The sequence below is a fragment of the Prunus avium genome, chromosome 4 (assembly GCF_965620075.1).
Source record: "Prunus avium chromosome 4, drPruAviu1.hap1.1, whole genome shotgun sequence".
NCBI lineage: Eukaryota > Viridiplantae > Streptophyta > Magnoliopsida > Rosales > Rosaceae > Prunus > Prunus avium.
Genome location: NC_142287.1, coordinates 25,912,628 through 25,930,381, shown reverse-complemented (window position 1 = coordinate 25,930,381; position 17,754 = coordinate 25,912,628). Strand labels below are relative to the sequence as shown.

Sequence of the window (17,754 nt, the reverse complement as noted above, 5' to 3'; positions counted from 1 at the left end):
CTCTTCTGATGTAGGATTTTGTTATTCATGTCCTTTAGGTAAAAGCACAAAATTACCTTTTTCAAAATCAGATTCGGTTTCTTCTTCTCCATTGGAGCTTGTACACTCCGATGTTTGGAGTTCACCTATTGTTTCAGTTAATGGTTATTGATATTATTTGCTCTTTGTTGATGATTTTTCCCGCTACACATGGATATTCCCTATATGAAACACAAATTCGAAATTTTTGATTTGTTTGTTAAATTTAAGCAACAAGTTTAGAATATGTTAAATGCTTTGATCAAAACTTTTCAATGTGATGAAGGAGGTGAATATACCAAATTTGAGTTTCAAAATTTTTGGCAAATCAAGGTATCCATCAACGTTTGTCATGCCCTAAACATCCTGAACAAAATGGATTTGCAAAACAAAAACATTGCCATCTTGTTGAAACTGCCATTGTCATGCTTTTTCATGCTCATTTCCCTTCCTCTTATTGGTTTGAAGCATGTCAAACAGCTACCTATCCAATCAACAGGTTACCTACAAAAGTACTTCACAATCTATCACCATTCGAAAAATTGTTTCACAAACCTCCTCCAAATCATGTGCCTATATTGTCCTTGCCTTCAACATAACAAGAATTAGTGCAACACATTGATCATGCACCGGCTGAACCTGATGTATCCTTCATTGAAGTTTCAAGGCTGTCCAATGTTCCCACGCATCCTATTGTGACTAGGTCACGGTTGGGAGTTCAAAAACCAAATCCTAAATATGCATTGAATTTTATTGTTGATACTAAATTACTGGAACCCACTTGTTTTAGCCAGGCTGTGAAGCAAGAGGAATGGAGACAAGTAATGGCACATGAATTCAATGCCTTATAGCGCAATGGCACATGGCAACTAGTTCCTTTTCGGTACAATATGAACCTGCTTCCAAATAAATGGGTTTTTAAAATTAAGAGGAGAGTAGATGGATCCATAGCACGCTATAAAGCAAGACTTGTCGCCAATGGTTTTCATCAGAAGTAAGGTGTCGACTATAGTGAGACATTTAGTCCTGTGGTCAAGCATAGCACTATCCGCTTGGTTCTCAGTCTTATAGTCACTAATAAATGGCCAGTCAGACAACTTGATGTGCACAATGCATTTTTGCATGGTTATTTAAGTGAGGAGGTTTACATGAAACAACCAGCTGGGTTTGTTGATCCACAATTTCCTAATCATGTATGTCGATTGCAAAGAAATCTATATTGTTTGAAGCTGTCGGCTGCGCAAATCTCACGGCCTGGGGTTCCGGGCCGAGGGGATGTGCGTTAACACGTGGCTTCCTGCTTTTGGATGCGGTGCGGTTGTGCGCGGGCGTGCCAGCACGGTCTACCGTGCGTCGAGATGTTGATGTGGATAGAATGGTCAAGTGGTGCGCCTGTTTGAACTCGTCTTCTAATCAAACGATTGTAGCCGAGAGATGAACTGATCTCGGCTGTAAGGTTCACGGCCTGAGCTACAAGGCCGTTTAGGGGTGGTGCTGATGGTGAATTTTGGGCGGTGCTCCGGCGCGCTGCTCAATGAGCAGCGGTCGTATGATATATGGGGTGAATGAATGAGTAACAGAGATGGTGCTCCGGCGCCTTGAAAATCAAGGGTTGTATGATATATTGATGAATGGATTTTCCTTACAAACTAACACTACTCCTAGGAAAGCAAGTAAAGATATTGAAAGTGCATTACAGGAAAATATAATTTGCTCCGTGGGAGGCTTTTGTTTGGTGTTTGAACCCTGTGAATGTAGCTTGAGCCTTGTATTTATAGGAAGAGTTCTTGGAGGAGTAATCGAGGCTAAAAATCTGCATGGTGGAGCCTGATTAGAGCAAGTGGGTAGTCCAATCGACATTTGGAATCGTGACGCATGGTGGTGTGACCCCATAAATCCCGATGAATCTTGGCCGCCGCCATGATCGTGGGTTCTGCGCTTCTGGCCGTGGAGATGCATTTATTGTTTCTGATAGTTGGTTACCCAATCTCTCAAACTGCAAGAATTCTTGTGGGAATGTCTGCGTCTAATCACTCTGATTCCTATCACCAAATCCTGACTTCAATCACTTTCCACCTTCCCTCGTGCATTAAATGCTTATTCGTGGTCAGTGGGTTTGCTACCATAAACAGAGGCATTGCTTCATTAAATGAAGCGTGGGACCCTGCTGCCACTTGATGAACTGACCTTAGTGCTTTTGGCCGTGATTTTGTTCGGCCTCGGCCTCGGCCTATAGTCAAGGCCGAGATGATCATGCCTTCACAACTTTTCCTTTGCTTTTTAGGAAGGCCAGACATCTTGGCGAAACGCCGCGTTTTAGCCTCACGAGCGAGTGTTAGGGCCGAGAAAAAGGGCTCCTTCGGTCAGTTCTTGGCCGTGGTTTATTAGGCACAAACAGAAGCAAGCACCACAGGCTTGGTTTGATACGTTCTCTGATTATCTCTTACAACTTGGCTTTCAAGAGTCTAAGTGTGATTACAACCAGCAAGGTGTCCATTTAATTTTACTTATTTATGTTGATGATATTTTGTTCACCGGCAATGATCGAGTCCAAGTTTCTCATCTCATTCGTCGTTTGAGTACTCTTTTCTCTATGAAAGATTTGGGAAAACTTCACTATTTTTTGGGAATTGAAGTTACCTAAGCTGGTTACTTTATGCATCTACGCTCTTGATCTTCTTCAACGTACTAAATTTATGGATGCAAAGCCAATTTCTACACCAGTTTCTAGTGGGCAAAAATTGAGTGCTTATGTTGGTGAACCGCATACTGATCTTGAGACCTACAGAAGCATTGTGGGCGCCTTGCAGTATCTAACAATCACTTGCCCAGATTTATCTTATGTTGTAAACCAAGTTTGCCAATTATGCATTCTCTGAAGTCTCCTCATTGGCTAGCAGTCAAGCGCATCCTGCGTTATCTTAAATCCTCTTATGATTATGGTATTGTTTACAAGCCCGGCAGTTTGCAAGTTAATGCTTTCTCGGATGCAGACTATGCCGGTGATCCGGATTCTCGACACTCAACCAGTGGATACTGTGTATATGTTGGTGCCAATTTGGTGTCATGAAGCTCTAAAAAGCAGAGAACAGTATCCCGATCAAGCACAGAGGCTGAGTACTGTCAACTGGCGTATACTGCTGCTGAATTGTCATGGCTTCACTCGTTGTTTCGTGATTTGCAATTGCCCTTATCCAGACCCACTATTTGGTGCGATAACATCTCCTCGATTGCTCTTGCTTCCAATCATGAGTTTCACTCTCGAACCAAACATCTTGAGGTGGACTATCATTATGTTAGGGAAAAGGTCATTCGAGGTGAGCTTACTGTTAATTTTTTTTGTTCTCTAGACTAGTTGGCTAACTTGTTTCCTAAAGGCTTGTCCTCTGCTCATTTCAAATTGTTGGTGTCCAAACTTCCAGTTGTGTCTCGTGCTGTAAGCTTGCAGGGGGATGTTAGTCAGAGGCTATCCTTTGATTTGAATTGAAACTCATGATATTGTTTGTACGTTTGAAAGTTTGAAAGTATGTTGTATTTTTATTTTAAATTCTGATACAAGGATTGCCTTATCAAGAAGGAGTCCTATCTTATCTATGTAACTGAGCTCTTGTAATTTGTTTATAAATACAACTCTCCATCACACTGATGGATCATTCAGCCAAACCTACTTTCATGAGTGAACGTAAATCTTACATGGTATCAGAGCAAGGCTTCACGTGTTGGGCCTAACAGCCACACGTGCTCCCACGTCATCCAATATGTGTTGTCCATGTGTTAGGTTTGAAAGTTCGCCACAAGTGCGGGGCCGTGTTGAGAGTATTTGTCCCACATTGAAACGTTAAGGGACCAAGCTTGGGTTTATAAGGAGTTGAGCTACTTCCCCATTGCCAATTACAGACGGCTATATCAGTATTTGCACAACAGTTATGGAGAACAAATGTCGCTGACATCCTTGATTTAATGTTCAAGTTTCATATAAACACGCAAATGCAATTAAAATCCAGATAATAATCACCACATTGAAACAAACTCCTTGAGCTAATTTTTGTTCCCGACGAATACTAGTACATGATTAGTCTGAACAAACGATATTTAAAGCCAAAAGTTATTACAAAAAGCAGCAATATTCTGTTGCTGATGTTATTACAAAAAACATCACCACTCATCATTCAATTAAGTGTGATAAGTTCCTGTTTTCTTGAAGGTACTTGTATCAGGAACCCTTAAGTAAATTTTTTAATTGCAAAGAATAGACCGTAAAGTGATAAGTTCCTCTAGATACATTTTCTACCTTACTTATTATGAGTCTTATGTGGACGATTGTGGATCTTGAAGGTATTGTACAGCAGTCCATGTATACATGTTAGAGAAATAGAATGTAAAATTGATAGTTGATTCTTTTAGAGGCATTCGATACATTAGTTGTCTTAAGAATCATATTTCAAAGTTTTATGCAAGCTTTTGAAAGTTTTGTTCGGAATTAGATGATGGGGACAGGGCTCCACTCTTTTTCCATTTGACTTAAATGATGTGAATGAGTTGCATATATGCATAAAATGCTTGATGGCAGCCCAAGGGTAGAATGAATGGATATCATTATGTATTAAAGAGAGAACATATAGTTCAAATTTAAGTACGATCGCAAAATTCTGTTTAGTTTTGGACTGATGGGGCCTTCTCTGTGCATTTGCTAAACCACTGTCTTAGTTGATTAAGATCAAGCTTGGTTTCACTTAATTAACTTAAATATGTTTGCTCATGTGGCAATGCCATGCAGATTTGGCAGATGAGAACTGGACCGAGGCTTCGATCATTTCAGTGTGCCAAAGGAAGCAAACTACTGCAACCTACCTACAGATTTGGATCATCAATAGCCTCTACTTATGCCCCTTTGGAGGTTTTCTTGTTGAACGGTGACTCTGGTCAAATATCAGTTTTAAATCGAACTCTTAATTGAGTGTAAATATCAGAGATGTGTAAATCTTATTGTGTAATGAAATGATGATATTTTTCAAGGAATGAAATCAATTCTACCCATACAGAATCTATGTTTACACAGAAAGCACTTATAGATAACCCAGAGGACATGCACCTTACAAACAATATGATCAGTTTTACACTGCTCAAAAGTTCACATTACAAGATTAATTTAGTGGTCTTTATACTAGAATTGCTAAATTTGAGGGGCTATAATAATTTATTTTATGGTAATTTAATTATGTGCTAGTTTTGTTTGTCTGTTTTAGGTCATTTTTATTTCTGTTGTCCTAATTTATTTTTTCATGTGGTTCTTGCCCTGGAGTATCTCATGAATCAAATCGCCTTTATTAATTGCTTGGAATTGTCCATTCCCCATTGCACCCTGATCTCTGAATCTTTCTTTTCAGGTTAAATTTACAGACTAAAAATAATAGAGAATGTTCGTTGCTATCAATGTATTAAAAGCAACAAAGATAACCCAAAAAAGAGCCACGTGGATAAATTTCTTCTTATGGTATACAATTCTTCATAATAGTATGTACAATATTATTAGTATGTACAATATTTCCAAAGACATTCCAATTGCCCTTGTAGAAAATAAAAATTGAGAAATGTACCTACTTTTATCACAATTTGTTGTTGCCAGGTACTTTTTTCACAATTGATTCGTGCTGGAATTACTAAAAGATAAATTAAAAGCTGAAGAGCAAGGGGGAAAGTAAATTGATTTATCAAGCACTTGCTAATTTGGAAAACGAAATTGAAATTTGACTTTCCTTATTAAAATTAAAACTAAAACAATCATATCAGTGGCTACATTCAATCATTTCCTTATAGCTTCCAAGACTATTTGCCGTGTGAGTAGAGGTTTAAAACCTGACACACCCAAGACTATTTGTGTGTAAACCCCCTCCCCCTATAGCTTCATTTGTACTCAAGAATTTTTTTTAAAAAAGAATCATTATCATCATCATCACAGAGATTGACAGTAACAATCAATGGCTACATTCAATCATTTCCTTTGCTTAGGTTGAGAGCCAGTAACAAACGCAACAATAACTTCAACAGAATTTCTAATCAAAAAGTGGATATTTTTAAAAAAAATTATAGAGTTAAAATCATCTACAAGAAAAAAGTCCTTTCACAACGCGCAATGTGCGTTGTGAAAACATATTGACAACATGCGGCGCACATTGTTGAAGCCGATGTCGTTAAAAGGTGTAGGGCTTTCGACAACACGCGTTGAACGTCGTCATTTATTTTGGCGCTCGTTGTGAACAACATTAACCACAACACGCGCACGTTGTAGGAGCGATTGACAACAACGTGCCGAGCGTGTTGTCTTATAATATTATGACAACATGTCTGTGCTCGTTGTTGTTTATGTTTTGACAACAAGCAATGCGCGTTGTTATATCAAATATATATGTTTTTTTTAAATAATTATCAAAATTACCTGATAAAAGTATAATTTATCTATAAATAGAAGCTCTATGATAAACATAAATATTTCCTTACTTCACATTCATAAGGCATCCCAGAATACAAAGCTTTCATTCAAAAGATAAATAAGGAGTTCCATATACATATTACAAAGTTATATTCATCCCAATATACTCATCGATGGTGAATGTAGCTGGAAACCACTGATTGAAGCTCATCAGCATCCTGAAAACCCCATTGCCTGTTGTAATTTGTTTGCATGCCAAAAGAAGACATGGAATGAGAAGTGCCCTCTTCGAAGCTGCCATATGAGACATTTTCTTCTGGGATATTCACTAAATTTTCTTCTGGGATATTTGAATTCATAATTCCATTCTCATAATTCCAACTTTGAGCTGCTTGATTAGGGTTTGAGCCATTGACAAAGCTTTGAGCTGCTTGATCCTTGAGGAAAGCTAACTGTGCTTGTAAGTTGACCACCTGAAAAGTTCAAACCAAAAGCATATACTCATCAGTTACTTCAACATACAATCTGAACAGAAACCCAATCTGAACATACAAAGGGTACTAAATGATTAACCTGCTGTTGGAGAGCAAAAATATGTGAAACACATCCATATATGGGATCTTGAATCCTGGCTTGAGCTTCATATGATATCGACATTGCGGCCTTGCATCGATCGCTCAACGGAAGGTGAACTAAAAGCCTCGACACATTGCTTGCGCCAAAAACCTTGTGGATGGCAGAAAAATCAACATCTCCCTCTTCATAGCAGAAATGAGGCGCAAAAATACACCCCGTCACACATTTTCTTCTCAAGAACTTGCAGGCTCCACAGGGAGAACCACAACCAGCCATGGTTTTGATGATCTTTTTTAATTGGGAGGGTTTTATATACGTTTTATGTTGGTGATTTTTGTTTTTGTTTTTACCGCATTATTGGTGATTTTTGCCCCGCATTATCCGCATTATTGTTTAGGGTTTTTGTTTTTGTTTTTACCGCATTATTGGTGATTTTTGCCCCGCATTATCCGCATTATGGTTTAGGGTTTTTGTAATATAATATTGCCCCGCATTATCCGCATTATTGGTGATTTTTTTTTTGTTTTTACCGCATTAATGTCGTCTTATAATATTGCCCCGCATTATCCGCATTATTGGTGATTTTTGTTTTTGTTTTTACCGCATTAATGGTGATTTTTGTTTTTGTTTTTACCGAACCTTGGATCCTACCTAACAAATAATAATAAACCATGGCAGCCATTATCAAACACATCATTCCCACTTTTTCCAGTTGCTGAGTTGGTTTTGGTTTTGTCACTTTCACCGTATTCAATTTCAGATTTACTTGTGTTTGATCAATTGTTTAAACTTAAAGCAAGCTGGAAGGTGAAGAAAAATTGGGATCCTACCTAACAAATAATAATAAACCATGGCAATCAGAACCATCAAACGCATGTAAAGAATCATGCCATCCCTCTTAACATAAAGCAATACAAGGCATCAGTGCATTGCAACAAAGTCTGGAAAACCAAGTAACTAAACCAATCAGCAAATTTAGCATTCATAAGCAAAGCTAAACTAAATAGTAATCCCAGTTTGCAGCAATAAATTCATGTTAAGGACAGGGAAAATAAAAGTAACATCGTCTACAAAGACAGGGAAAATAAAAGTAACATAGATGGGTACCAAGAATAGGCATGTGGATCTGGCCAAAACCTTGCAGGCACTAAATTGCTTGCCTGAGTACATGTATAAAGACATATATGGCTGATTCCTTAAAAACCAAAATTAGATGCAAATTTTAAACCTTTCTACATTGTAAGTCCAAATTTCCTAAAGCAAAGACCTAAAATTGCTTACCTGGCCTTTGCTCCTTCAACTTTGTGAAGGTTTGGGAGAGACTGATGGTTTGGAATCTGATTCCAAATATACAAGAATTGAACCCAGATGTACAAGATCTACAAGATAAATTCATATGGAAGAAGAAAGAAGAAAAAGGGATTTGAAAAAAAAAATAGAACCAGAAATAACGTAGGGAGAAGAAGAGAGGGATAGGGAAAAAAAAAAAAAAGAGGTAGAAGAAAAGAGAGAGAGAGAGAAGAAGAACAAGAAAAAAGAGAAAGAGAAAGAAAAGAAAGAAAAAGAGAAAGAAAGAAAAAGAGAAAGAAGAGAGAGACTGTCGGCGGTACAGGGAGAAGAGAAAAGAAGAAGAAAAAAGAGAGAAGAAAAAGAGAGAGAGAAATAGAAAGAGAAAGAAAGAGAGAGAGGATGCGCATGCGCATGCGGGGCTTTTTCCCGCAAAAAATTTCACTCTCTTTTCCGCCAATATTTTATTTATTTAATAAATTAATATAATTTTGACAACACGCTTCGTGCGTTGTAGAACTTAAAACTACTACAACATGCAAGGCCGCGTTGTGAAAATAGCTCTATTCTATATTTTGACAACACGCTATACACGCACGTTGTTATAAATTGTATAATACAACATGCTGCTTCTGCGGGTTGTTAAAAATATTGTTCCACAACGCATATGAATGCACGTTGTTGATTACATGTTGTCATAAGTTATTTTTCTTGTAGTCTCACCATTGTTTTTCACTCCTAGACACCTAATAACACAGAAAAATACCACCAAACCAAGGCATCTAAAACAAAGTAAACCACCAAAGCAAAGGTAAACCACCAAGGTTCAACCACCAGTCAGTCACTCATGGCCTCTCTGTTGCCCCTTTTCTTCCTCCTACTCCACCAACCTCTGTTTTCCACAGCCAATGTCCACAAGCTCAACCTCCTCCGATCTGAGCTTCTCTCCCAACCCACACCTCTAAATGACACCCCACCAACTGTATTTTTTGAAGTAACCAAACCCATTGAGGTACCAAAAACCAAGCCTTGTTCCCAGCTCATTCTCCAGCATGACTTTGCCTACACATATGGCCAAGCTCCAGTCTTTGCAAACTACACCCCTCCTTCCCATTGCCCATCTCAAACTTTCTCCACAATTGTCCTTGAATGGAAAGCTACAAGCAGGGGAAGGCAATTTGACCGCATTTTCGGGGTTTGGCTTGGTGGGGTTGAGATTCTCAGGAGCTGCACAGCAGAACCAAGGCCTAATGGGATTGTTTGGGCTGTCGAGAAGGACATCACAAGGTACTATTCACTGCTTAAGAGTAATCAAACACTTGCTGTTTATCTTGGCAATTTGATAGATAAAACGTACACTGGGATTTATCATGTGAATATAAGCATTCATTTTTACCCGGCTAAAGAGAAATTGAATTCTTTTGAGCAAAAGTTGGATAATTTGGCATCTGGGTACCATTCTTGGGCTGATTTGATTTTACCCATTTCGAGAAATCTGCCTTTGAATGATGGGTTATGGTTTGAAGTTCAGAATTCAACTGATGCGGAGTTGAAGGAGTTGAAGATTCCACAGAATGCTTATAGGGCTGTGTTGGAGGTGTATGTTTCATTTCATGAGAATGATGAATCTTGGTATTCAAATCTTCCTAATGAGTACATAGCTGCAAACAACCTTAGTGCACTACTAAAAAAACTCACACTACCTACTGATTATGATTTGTCCCCTAAGTTGATTTTTGAGACAATTATTTGTCTCCACTAGCAATAGAGACTATGCAGCCACCATTGTTGTATCAGTGTCCTAGTTTGGGGTTGCTATTGGTTATAGGGCACCATTTAGTGAGTCAGTCCTTCCCTATTTTCCCTTAAAGAAATACATTTTTAAGATACAAGCCATTCAATTAAGCCAAGCCATGTTGAATGGCTTCAAGTTTGCCTACTGATATTGGAATGGTTTCTTTTAAAATAGGGACGCATCAATCACATCAGTGAGCCATCTTGTACTATTCACGTTGGGTATCAGTCCTCAATGTATCATTAACTCATTAATAAAATTATTTATATAATACAGTTAAAGCCATCAGTCCCCATTCACAAATATTAGTTTTTTAAAAAAAGTGCACTAATTTGAAATTAGTGCACGTTCAATATTGATTTCTATTTAATAATTTATAATAATAATAAATAAATAAAAGAATTTTGGATGAAATAGTCCAGTATATTTGCTCCTCACCAAGTCTCAGCATCTCCATTTCAGGTTGCTCATTTTTCTTCCTCTATTCTTCATTTTGCACCGTTTGCTCCTCAAGTGCTCCTCGCATGGTCTGTACCTCTCTTCATTTCATACCCCTCTTTGCTAAGTTACTATCCCATCCCAAGCACATCAACCCATGACACCCCAGCTCCAAATCTTCTATGTTTCTTCAATTCGTTTACTAAAATCAGCCTGCCCAAAATGCTTATATCAGTAGAAAATGGAGGCCGCTTGAAATTTTAGTTCAAACATCTCTAACTTTAAACTTTAGAACAAACTGATATATAATTTGGCAGCTGATAAGTACCTGTGATTGTAGCATTATCCCATCCTTGTAGAATGCTACCAATTGTAGCAGCAATGGCCACCATCACAGCTCCCCTCATCTTTTCACCAATGAATAAACAAGACCCCCAATATCAAACAAACCTGAAAGGAAAAAGTACTCACATAAATCAAAATTAATAAATCATTTCCACCTACGATAGACCCAAATCTAACTAACTCATAAGTAACCATTGTCACACCCCAAAACTCAAGTGTAAGATCAAGGAAATTAAAAGAGCATACAAACAACAGAAAACAAAATTTTGAAACCTTGATGCTAGTTCTGAAATAAACATTGAGGCTGAACAAAACCAAGAAATAATAGAACTAATTTACAACATGCTTCAAAACCAAACAATTGATACAAAAATAGAAGCAATCAGGAAATCCAACACAACATCAGCTCAAAAGAAGACATGTGGAACTAATTGGTGTAATTCTTTTTATTAAATTCCAAGTTCAAAAAGTGTTTCAAACTATTAATAATAGTTTCATATGTTGCAGAAATCTAAAATTTAAGTTGGCTTGATATTTCACCAAATATTTCATACAACTTAGATTGGATTTTCAAGAAACTATGTTTAAAAGAAACTTGGACATATCTAAAATGAAATTCAAAAACCAATATAATAAATATGCAAGTAATAAGAAGAATCCAACCATTTCTGCGTACCCCTTCACTGAAAGATTTCTATACACTTCAACAAAATAAAAACCAGTAGATAAGCCAACCACAACATACACTACAACTAGTGTTGACCCAACTTTACAAAAACAACTATCGCTCACCCAAAAGTCTGAATTGTTCCAAGCTACACCAGAAAATCTGTCACCACTAGATCATCAACCTAACCTTAGCAAAAAGATCTATGCACCACCAGAATTTTTTAGGAAAAAGGGAGTCAGCAAACCATGCCCAATTTTTCATAAATGAACAATGATTAAGATACATCTGAAACCAACTCTAAAAAAAAAAAAAAAAAAAAAAATATGTTCAGGCATTAACTCAAATCACATCCAGCTTTCGCAAACTACCTCTCTGACCCTTAACATTTCAATTATTTTTTTTCTTTTAGACTTTTCCTCAAACACTACCTAGGCTTTTCCTTAACATTTCAATGCATTGCATCAGAAGAGTCATAAATCATTACCTTGATTCGAACTCATCTCGCATATATCACACAAATGGCTAGAATACTTTAATGCTGCCTGCTTTTGGATATATCATCCATCAACAAACAGAACGAAGCAAGAAGGCAATGAAAAATATTAACAAGCACCAACATCCATTATGCGGGAAATTAAATATCAAATGAGCCTTAATTTTTCCTAAATCAAGCACCTGGGATGTGACATCTAAAAAAAATCTTTATGTAATAGATTAAAAAACTAAGTGTTGTGTATAGTCCTTGATACATGTAACTTCAAAACAATGAGCAACCAACAATCAGATAAGAAGTTTTTTTTCAAGTTTTAAATAAATGAAAACAAATGAACTACTTAAATCGGATTTGCTTATAGATGAATTCTACAACTAGAGAGATGCAATATACAGCTTTAGAATAAATACACATGCAGATATCAAAAATCATAATGGGAAAAAAGGGAAGGACGGGCGTGAATGAGGAGATGACAATATGAGCAATGCATAGATCACAGAGAACTGCTTAAAAATCATTGATGGGGAACTAAACGAGGGCAGAAAGGTTGCATGGTGTCCTCAATTGCCATGAGCATTGGATATGAATATTTTGGGAAACCCATTATCAAATTTCCGAAAAGAAACAAAATTTACAAAAATTGAATACAAGAGCAATGCAGAAACAATACAACTTATGCATTTATAATGAAAAGTAAATTTTTCCATGGCAAATGCCTAATGACAACTCACCTCCATGTGAGGCTACAGAGCTCAAAGTCATCAGATTGAGTCGTGACTTTCTAAGCGATCGACTTGGTCTCAGCAAAGTAGAGAAGGTAGACCTTCTTCACTGCCGATTCGGAAGCCGTTCCACCTGAGGTTATGGAGATGTGTGGAAGAACATGATTAGGAGTATTTATTTGTTCATTCAATATTTAAATTAAAAATTTGTGAATTACTCACAAATAAAGAAATAAATAAGAAGATAATGTTAAGAAACTAAACTGAGCAGAGGTGGAGTGAGAAGAATAAGACGAGTGTCCGATCTGAGGATGAGCAGAGAATGCTTGGATCCAAGCATCGACATCAACCTCCGGGTTCACAGCTTCGTCGAGAGATGAGAAAGGGGAAGCTTTCGCGAATTTGGTGCTTCCACAGAATGCTAAGAACTCCTCCTTTCCAAAATTTTGGTGAGAACAGAGAGAACATAGAAGAGAAGATCTTTAATTTTGAGGAAATTTTGTACTTCTAGGGTTTGTAAAAGCAGAGAGAGTGAGAAATGAGCGATTTAACCAAGTATTTGAAAAGGAGGTCAAGCCAAGCCGCTAATATCATAATAAAGGGAGCCAGCCAAGCTTCTTTGGGTTATTTGTGAGTGGAGCCGAATGGGCTGCAGCTTCCTTTGACAAGTTGGGACTGATAAAAAGTCCCAAATATTAACAGAAAATAATGAAAATCATTTTTTTACATTACACACCAATGTCTATTCCAAATACTTTTAATAGGCACTATGGTAGAATTGGTTTCCAAAATAATTCACATGGCACTTTTATGAATTTGTATCTATTACATCAGTGAGTAGTAGCCATATTTCTAGTAGTGGCGGTACACCTGGAAATGGGCCTTTTAGGGAGGTTGTGGTCAGTCTAGATGGTGAGGTTGTTGGTGCAGTCTGGCCTTTTACTGTGATTTTCACTGGAGGGATCAATCCTCTTTTGTGGAGACCCATTACTGCAATTGGCTCATACGATCTTCCGACTTATGATATTGAAATTACACCATTTTTAGGGAATATATTAGATGGGGAGAGCCACAAGTTTGGGTTTAATGTTACAAATGCCTTAAATGTTTGGTACATTGATGCAAATTTGCATCTTTGGTTGGACAAACAGAGCACAAAAACTGAAGGAAAGCTTTTGAAACGTAGTAGCTTGCCCTTTGTTGTTTCCCTGGTTTCAGATTTCAAGGGTTTAAATGGCACATTTTTGACAAGGACAAGCAGGTCCGTGTCATCAACTGGATGGGTGAAGTCTTCCTATGGGAATATCACAACCCGTTCAATTCAAGACTTCTATTACAGTAATTCAATGGTCCTGGGGAAAGATGGTAATATGCAGATAGTCAACCAGAAGATCATTTTCAATGACTCAGTTCATATTAAGCTGCCATCCTCCTATGTTCACTCACTGACATCACACAAAACATTTCCACTTTATTTGTACACTGAGTACTTGGAACGAGGAAATGGAACTTATTTATTGATTACAAGTGTGGACTTGGGATTTATTGAGAAGAAGTCTGGTTTGGGATTCTCGAACAGCTCTCTCAGAAATCTGCAGAATGCTGAGGGCAATATGGTTGTGAAAAACAATTTGGTTGTGAGTGGATTGGGGAGCACACAGCAAGTCTACGCATACGATGGTGGCAAATTCTGTTACTTCAGAAATATAAGCAGCTCAAACTACACAATACTCTATGACAAGGTGGGGAGCAAATGCAACACAAAATCATTGTCTAATCTGAAAAGCGAATCAGATCAGCTTGTGCTAATTTTTCATGCTATATTACCTTGATTTAATGTTCAAGTTTCATATAAACACGCAAATGCAATTAAAATCCAGATAATAATCACCACATTGAAACAAACTCCTTGAGCTAATTTTTGTTCCCGACGAATACTAGTACATGATTAGTCTGAACAAACGATATTTAAAGCCAAAAGTTATTACAAAAAGCAGCAATATTCTGTTGCTGATGTTATTACAAAAAACATCACCACTCATCATTCAATTAAGTGTGAATACCATATTATATATATATATATATATATATTCTTTATCTCTTTCTCTATCTTGGATGTCAAGATGGCGTACGTGAACTAATATCAGGCAACGGGTCGTGTATTACAAACAGCAGGATCAACTTTGCCAGACACAACAGGCTTCACGTTTTTACATCTAAATTGAGTCTCCAAATGGTCATCCCCTACGACGAGAACTCTCATGTCACTAAACTTGATGTCCTTACATGCGCCGGGCGCAGTGCCACACTCAAGAATAACGATACGATTGTCCACGGAGTTGCCCTTAATGTTCTTGAAGCTCACATTTGACACCTTAACTTTGGAGGGGTTTGGCGTTCGGCACTGTTTTGATGGGCAATGCTCCTGGTCTAAGACTATAGCCATGTTCTGAAGATAGTCGAAAATAATGTCCTCAAAAACCAAATTAGAGATGGCTATATTAGCAGTAGAACCCGCCGAACTCTGGATCCTAATTGCACCCTCAGTGTGTGAGAAGGTACAGTTTCTCACCGTCACTCCATTAACCGGCTCCTCTTTGCCAGTGTTGCCTAGGACACTCACACCAAGGCCATTGCCTTGTGAGCAGGTCATTTTTTCGATGTTGATCCCAGTGTTTCCATCTAGGATAGTGACACAGTTGTCGCTAAGGATTTTGATGTCTGTATTGGTGATGTTAATGTTTGTTGACTTTTCGATCAGGATTCCCTCCCCCCCTCGGATGCCGATGGAAACATCGTCCACTGTCACGTTTCTTGAACGGTAAATGCCAATCTGGCCGCCGACACTATTGTTCGATGTTATGCCTTGGATGTGTGAATCCTTAACCATAGAGAAAATTAAATTCTGCATTCAATCAAAGAAGCATTAATTAATCCCGATCGAACAGATCATAACTTCCGTCTTCATTTTGTTTGAAGAAGTTCTGAGTTCAAAACTCATGTACGATAAATAGTTGTTGAATAAACAAACAAAAAAAAATCAAAATTATTGAGAATGGGGATGCTTACTAGAGGCGGTTGTTCGCATTGTTTAGCTTTAGCACAATTGAATTCAGATCCTTGGCCATCAAAAATGCCATCTCCTGAGATGAGCAAGTTGTTAACCTGCGTGAAACTAATCCACGCATTACGGTGCGCACCTCCAGTTACCGACTGCTTTTTTGAAGACTGCACTGTTCCGTCAACCTTAAAGTGAATAGTTTTTGCTTTACAGGGCCCTGCAAAATCAACTGGACCAACTATATATTTTCCTTTTGGTATCACATATTTGTTATTTTGCCTCTCACTGCAGGCTTGTGTCCATGCTTGTGTGAAAGCCTGAAAATTTAATCACGTAACAAGAAAACATTAGTTTGATGAGAAACATCACATAGCACACTAAATTTTATTCACCGAATGACGCGATAGTATTTGATTGTTCGATGAAAAAACTAAAGTTCATTTTGTTAGAGAAAAATCTGAGTTCTAATATCATGTTGGAGAGTAATTAGTTGTTTGTTACCTTGGTATCATCTGTCTTGCCATCACCCTTGGCTCCAAATTTAACGACATTAACACTGATAGCTTTGGCTTTGATGGCACATATCGCTACCAAGAACAAAAACCAGGTAATTCCATGAATAAATTCTGAACCCATGTTTTAGACTTGTATTTGTCTCTGACAATCTCAATAGTGTTGGATTCAAGATCGGTCTCAAAGGGTGCATTTTATAGTGTCAAAAAGGAAACTCACCACCGCAAAATTGTTAACCAAAATTTATGTGGACTACTTCTAATCTCTTAAGTCCTATTTAGGTGCTGACTTTCTTTTATTTATTTACTTTCCTTTATGTGGATTCAATTTCCTCTAATTTTAGTTGTTATTTCTGCTAATTTAGGCTCCTACTATTCACACGAGAAACATCTGTCTTGCTTCTTTCAAGAAACTACGTTCACGGAATCACGGGGTAAATTTCGTTGACCTCCGGCAAATTCTATGAATAAGAAAGAGTTTTGTTGACCTCCAACAAATTGTTTCAATAACTATCGTCTACAAGATTTGAACTCATAATCTACTTAAACAAAATAAAGACGGTGTGTTAGTAGACCAAATGATCAATGATAATTTATTTCATATTATAATGTTTATTGGTTATTTTTTTATTAGTAATTTATAATATACCTACAACAATAGTTTGCATTCTAATTTTTGTCAGTACTCTTTGATGCACTTACATATATAATAATGTACCTATTATTTTTTATGAATAAAAATCGCCCTATTATTTCTGTTCGTGTCACTACACACATATTTTGATATGGATCTAATTTAATTGTTTATAATGGTGGTTGGAGTAGTGTGGGATGGAGAGAGTATGACATAATTAGTGAATACTTGGTGTGTGAAATAGGAGTAATTTTTGTATGTTTCGGATACTCGTAGGTGAAATAGGCATCTTTTCAAACTTTTGTTTAACTATATATACATGCACCCATACTTTCTCAACAAAAGTGGCTTCACAAAGAATATGACAAAACTGAATTTGGGAGAAGCACGAAACCAAATATCTGATATTCTTAAGATAGTACAGATATATGCCGTGATGTAGCACGTCTGCCTTAATGTATACGTACTTGTGCATGGTTGTTTGTTATCCTTGTTTTTCTTAGCCAAAAAAGGGAAGTAAGCAAATGCAATGACCAGGACAAGGAGCAGGACTTGGCTAGACACAGCAGGCTTCACGTTTTTACATGTAAATTGAGCTTCGAAACCGTCGTCCTTCAACCGTAATTTTCACGTGGATAAACTTGGCATCCTTGCATGCTTCGAGCGCAGTGCCGCACTCAAGAACGATGATATGAGGGTGCACGGACATGCCCTTAGGGTATGTTTGGTACGCTTCACTGGACTGGACTGGACTGGACTAGGCTAAATAGCAC

The 17,754-nt window shown here is 37.5% G+C and overlaps 3 protein-coding genes and 1 long non-coding RNA gene across 6 annotated transcripts; 1 reads left to right on the top strand and 3 right to left on the bottom strand.

Annotated features, from left to right (window-relative positions):
* Positions 1–6,495: 6,495 nt before the first annotated feature.
* Positions 6,496–7,812, bottom strand: LOC148295109 (LOB domain-containing protein 29-like). The gene is made up of 2 exons (XM_088251342.1): positions 7,022–7,812; positions 6,496–6,921 (listed from the first exon to the last, which is right to left on the bottom strand). Exons 1-2 carry the CDS (start codon positions 7,298–7,300, stop codon positions 6,616–6,618), a joined length of 585 nt encoding a protein of 194 aa, XP_088107468.1. The 5' UTR covers positions 7,301–7,812; the 3' UTR covers positions 6,496–6,615.
* A 1,303-nt stretch (positions 7,813–9,115) lies between these two features.
* LOC110758182 (peptide-N4-(N-acetyl-beta-glucosaminyl)asparagine amidase A-like) lies at positions 9,116–15,631 on the top strand. The gene is made up of 2 exons (XM_088252496.1): positions 9,116–9,987; positions 13,609–15,631. Exons 1-2 carry the CDS (start codon positions 9,159–9,161, stop codon positions 14,604–14,606), a joined length of 1,827 nt encoding a protein of 608 aa, XP_088108622.1. The 5' UTR covers positions 9,116–9,158; the 3' UTR covers positions 14,607–15,631.
* LOC148295108 (uncharacterized) lies at positions 10,388–13,630 on the bottom strand. Of its 3 annotated transcripts, XR_015835347.1 has the most exons (5): positions 13,039–13,630; positions 12,784–12,907; positions 11,682–11,759; positions 10,873–10,994; positions 10,388–10,757 (listed from the first exon to the last, which is right to left on the bottom strand). It is a non-coding gene; the product is annotated as an uncharacterized LOC148295108 (long non-coding RNA). The 3 variants fall into 3 exon arrangements; XR_015835348.1 differs by lacking the exon at positions 11,682–11,759 and having other exon boundaries at positions 10,391–10,757; positions 13,039–13,629; XR_015835349.1 differs by lacking the exon at positions 11,682–11,759 and having other exon boundaries at positions 10,392–10,757; positions 10,873–10,951; positions 13,039–13,628.
* Positions 14,838–16,515, bottom strand: LOC110758187 (polygalacturonase-like). Its single transcript, XM_021959995.2, has 3 exons — positions 16,337–16,515; positions 15,844–16,152; positions 14,838–15,679 (listed from the first exon to the last, which is right to left on the bottom strand). The coding sequence occupies exons 1-3, from the start codon at positions 16,469–16,471 to the stop codon at positions 14,918–14,920; spliced, it is 1,206 nt and encodes a 401-aa protein (XP_021815687.1). The 5' UTR covers positions 16,472–16,515; the 3' UTR covers positions 14,838–14,917.
* Positions 16,516–17,754: the final 1,239 nt, after the last annotated feature.

Bases quoted from the DNA above. Each gene is read 5' to 3' on its own strand.
- LOC110758187 (XM_021959995.2), bottom strand. From the start codon at position 16,471: ATGGGTTCAGAATTTATTCATGGAATTACCTGGTTTTTGTTCTTGGTA. The intron at 16,153-16,336 runs GTAACAAACAAC...TTAAATTTTCAG, and splicing joins GCAAGACAGATGATACCAAG to GCTTTCACACAAGCATGGAC. The intron at 15,680-15,843 runs GTAAGCATCCCC...GATTGAATGCAG, and splicing joins AATGCGAACAACCGCCTCTA to AATTTAATTTTCTCTATGGT.
- LOC110758182 (XM_088252496.1), top strand. From the start codon at position 9,159: ATGGCCTCTCTGTTGCCCCTTTTCTTCCTCCTACTCCACCAACCTCTG. The intron at 9,988-13,608 runs GTGCACTACTAA...CTATTACATCAG, and splicing joins CATAGCTGCAAACAACCTTA to TGAGTAGTAGCCATATTTCT.
- LOC148295109 (XM_088251342.1), bottom strand. From the start codon at position 7,300: ATGGCTGGTTGTGGTTCTCCCTGTGGAGCCTGCAAGTTCTTGAGAAGA. The intron at 6,922-7,021 runs GTTAATCATTTA...TGAACTTTTCAG, and splicing joins TTTTTGCTCTCCAACAGCAG to GTGGTCAACTTACAAGCACA.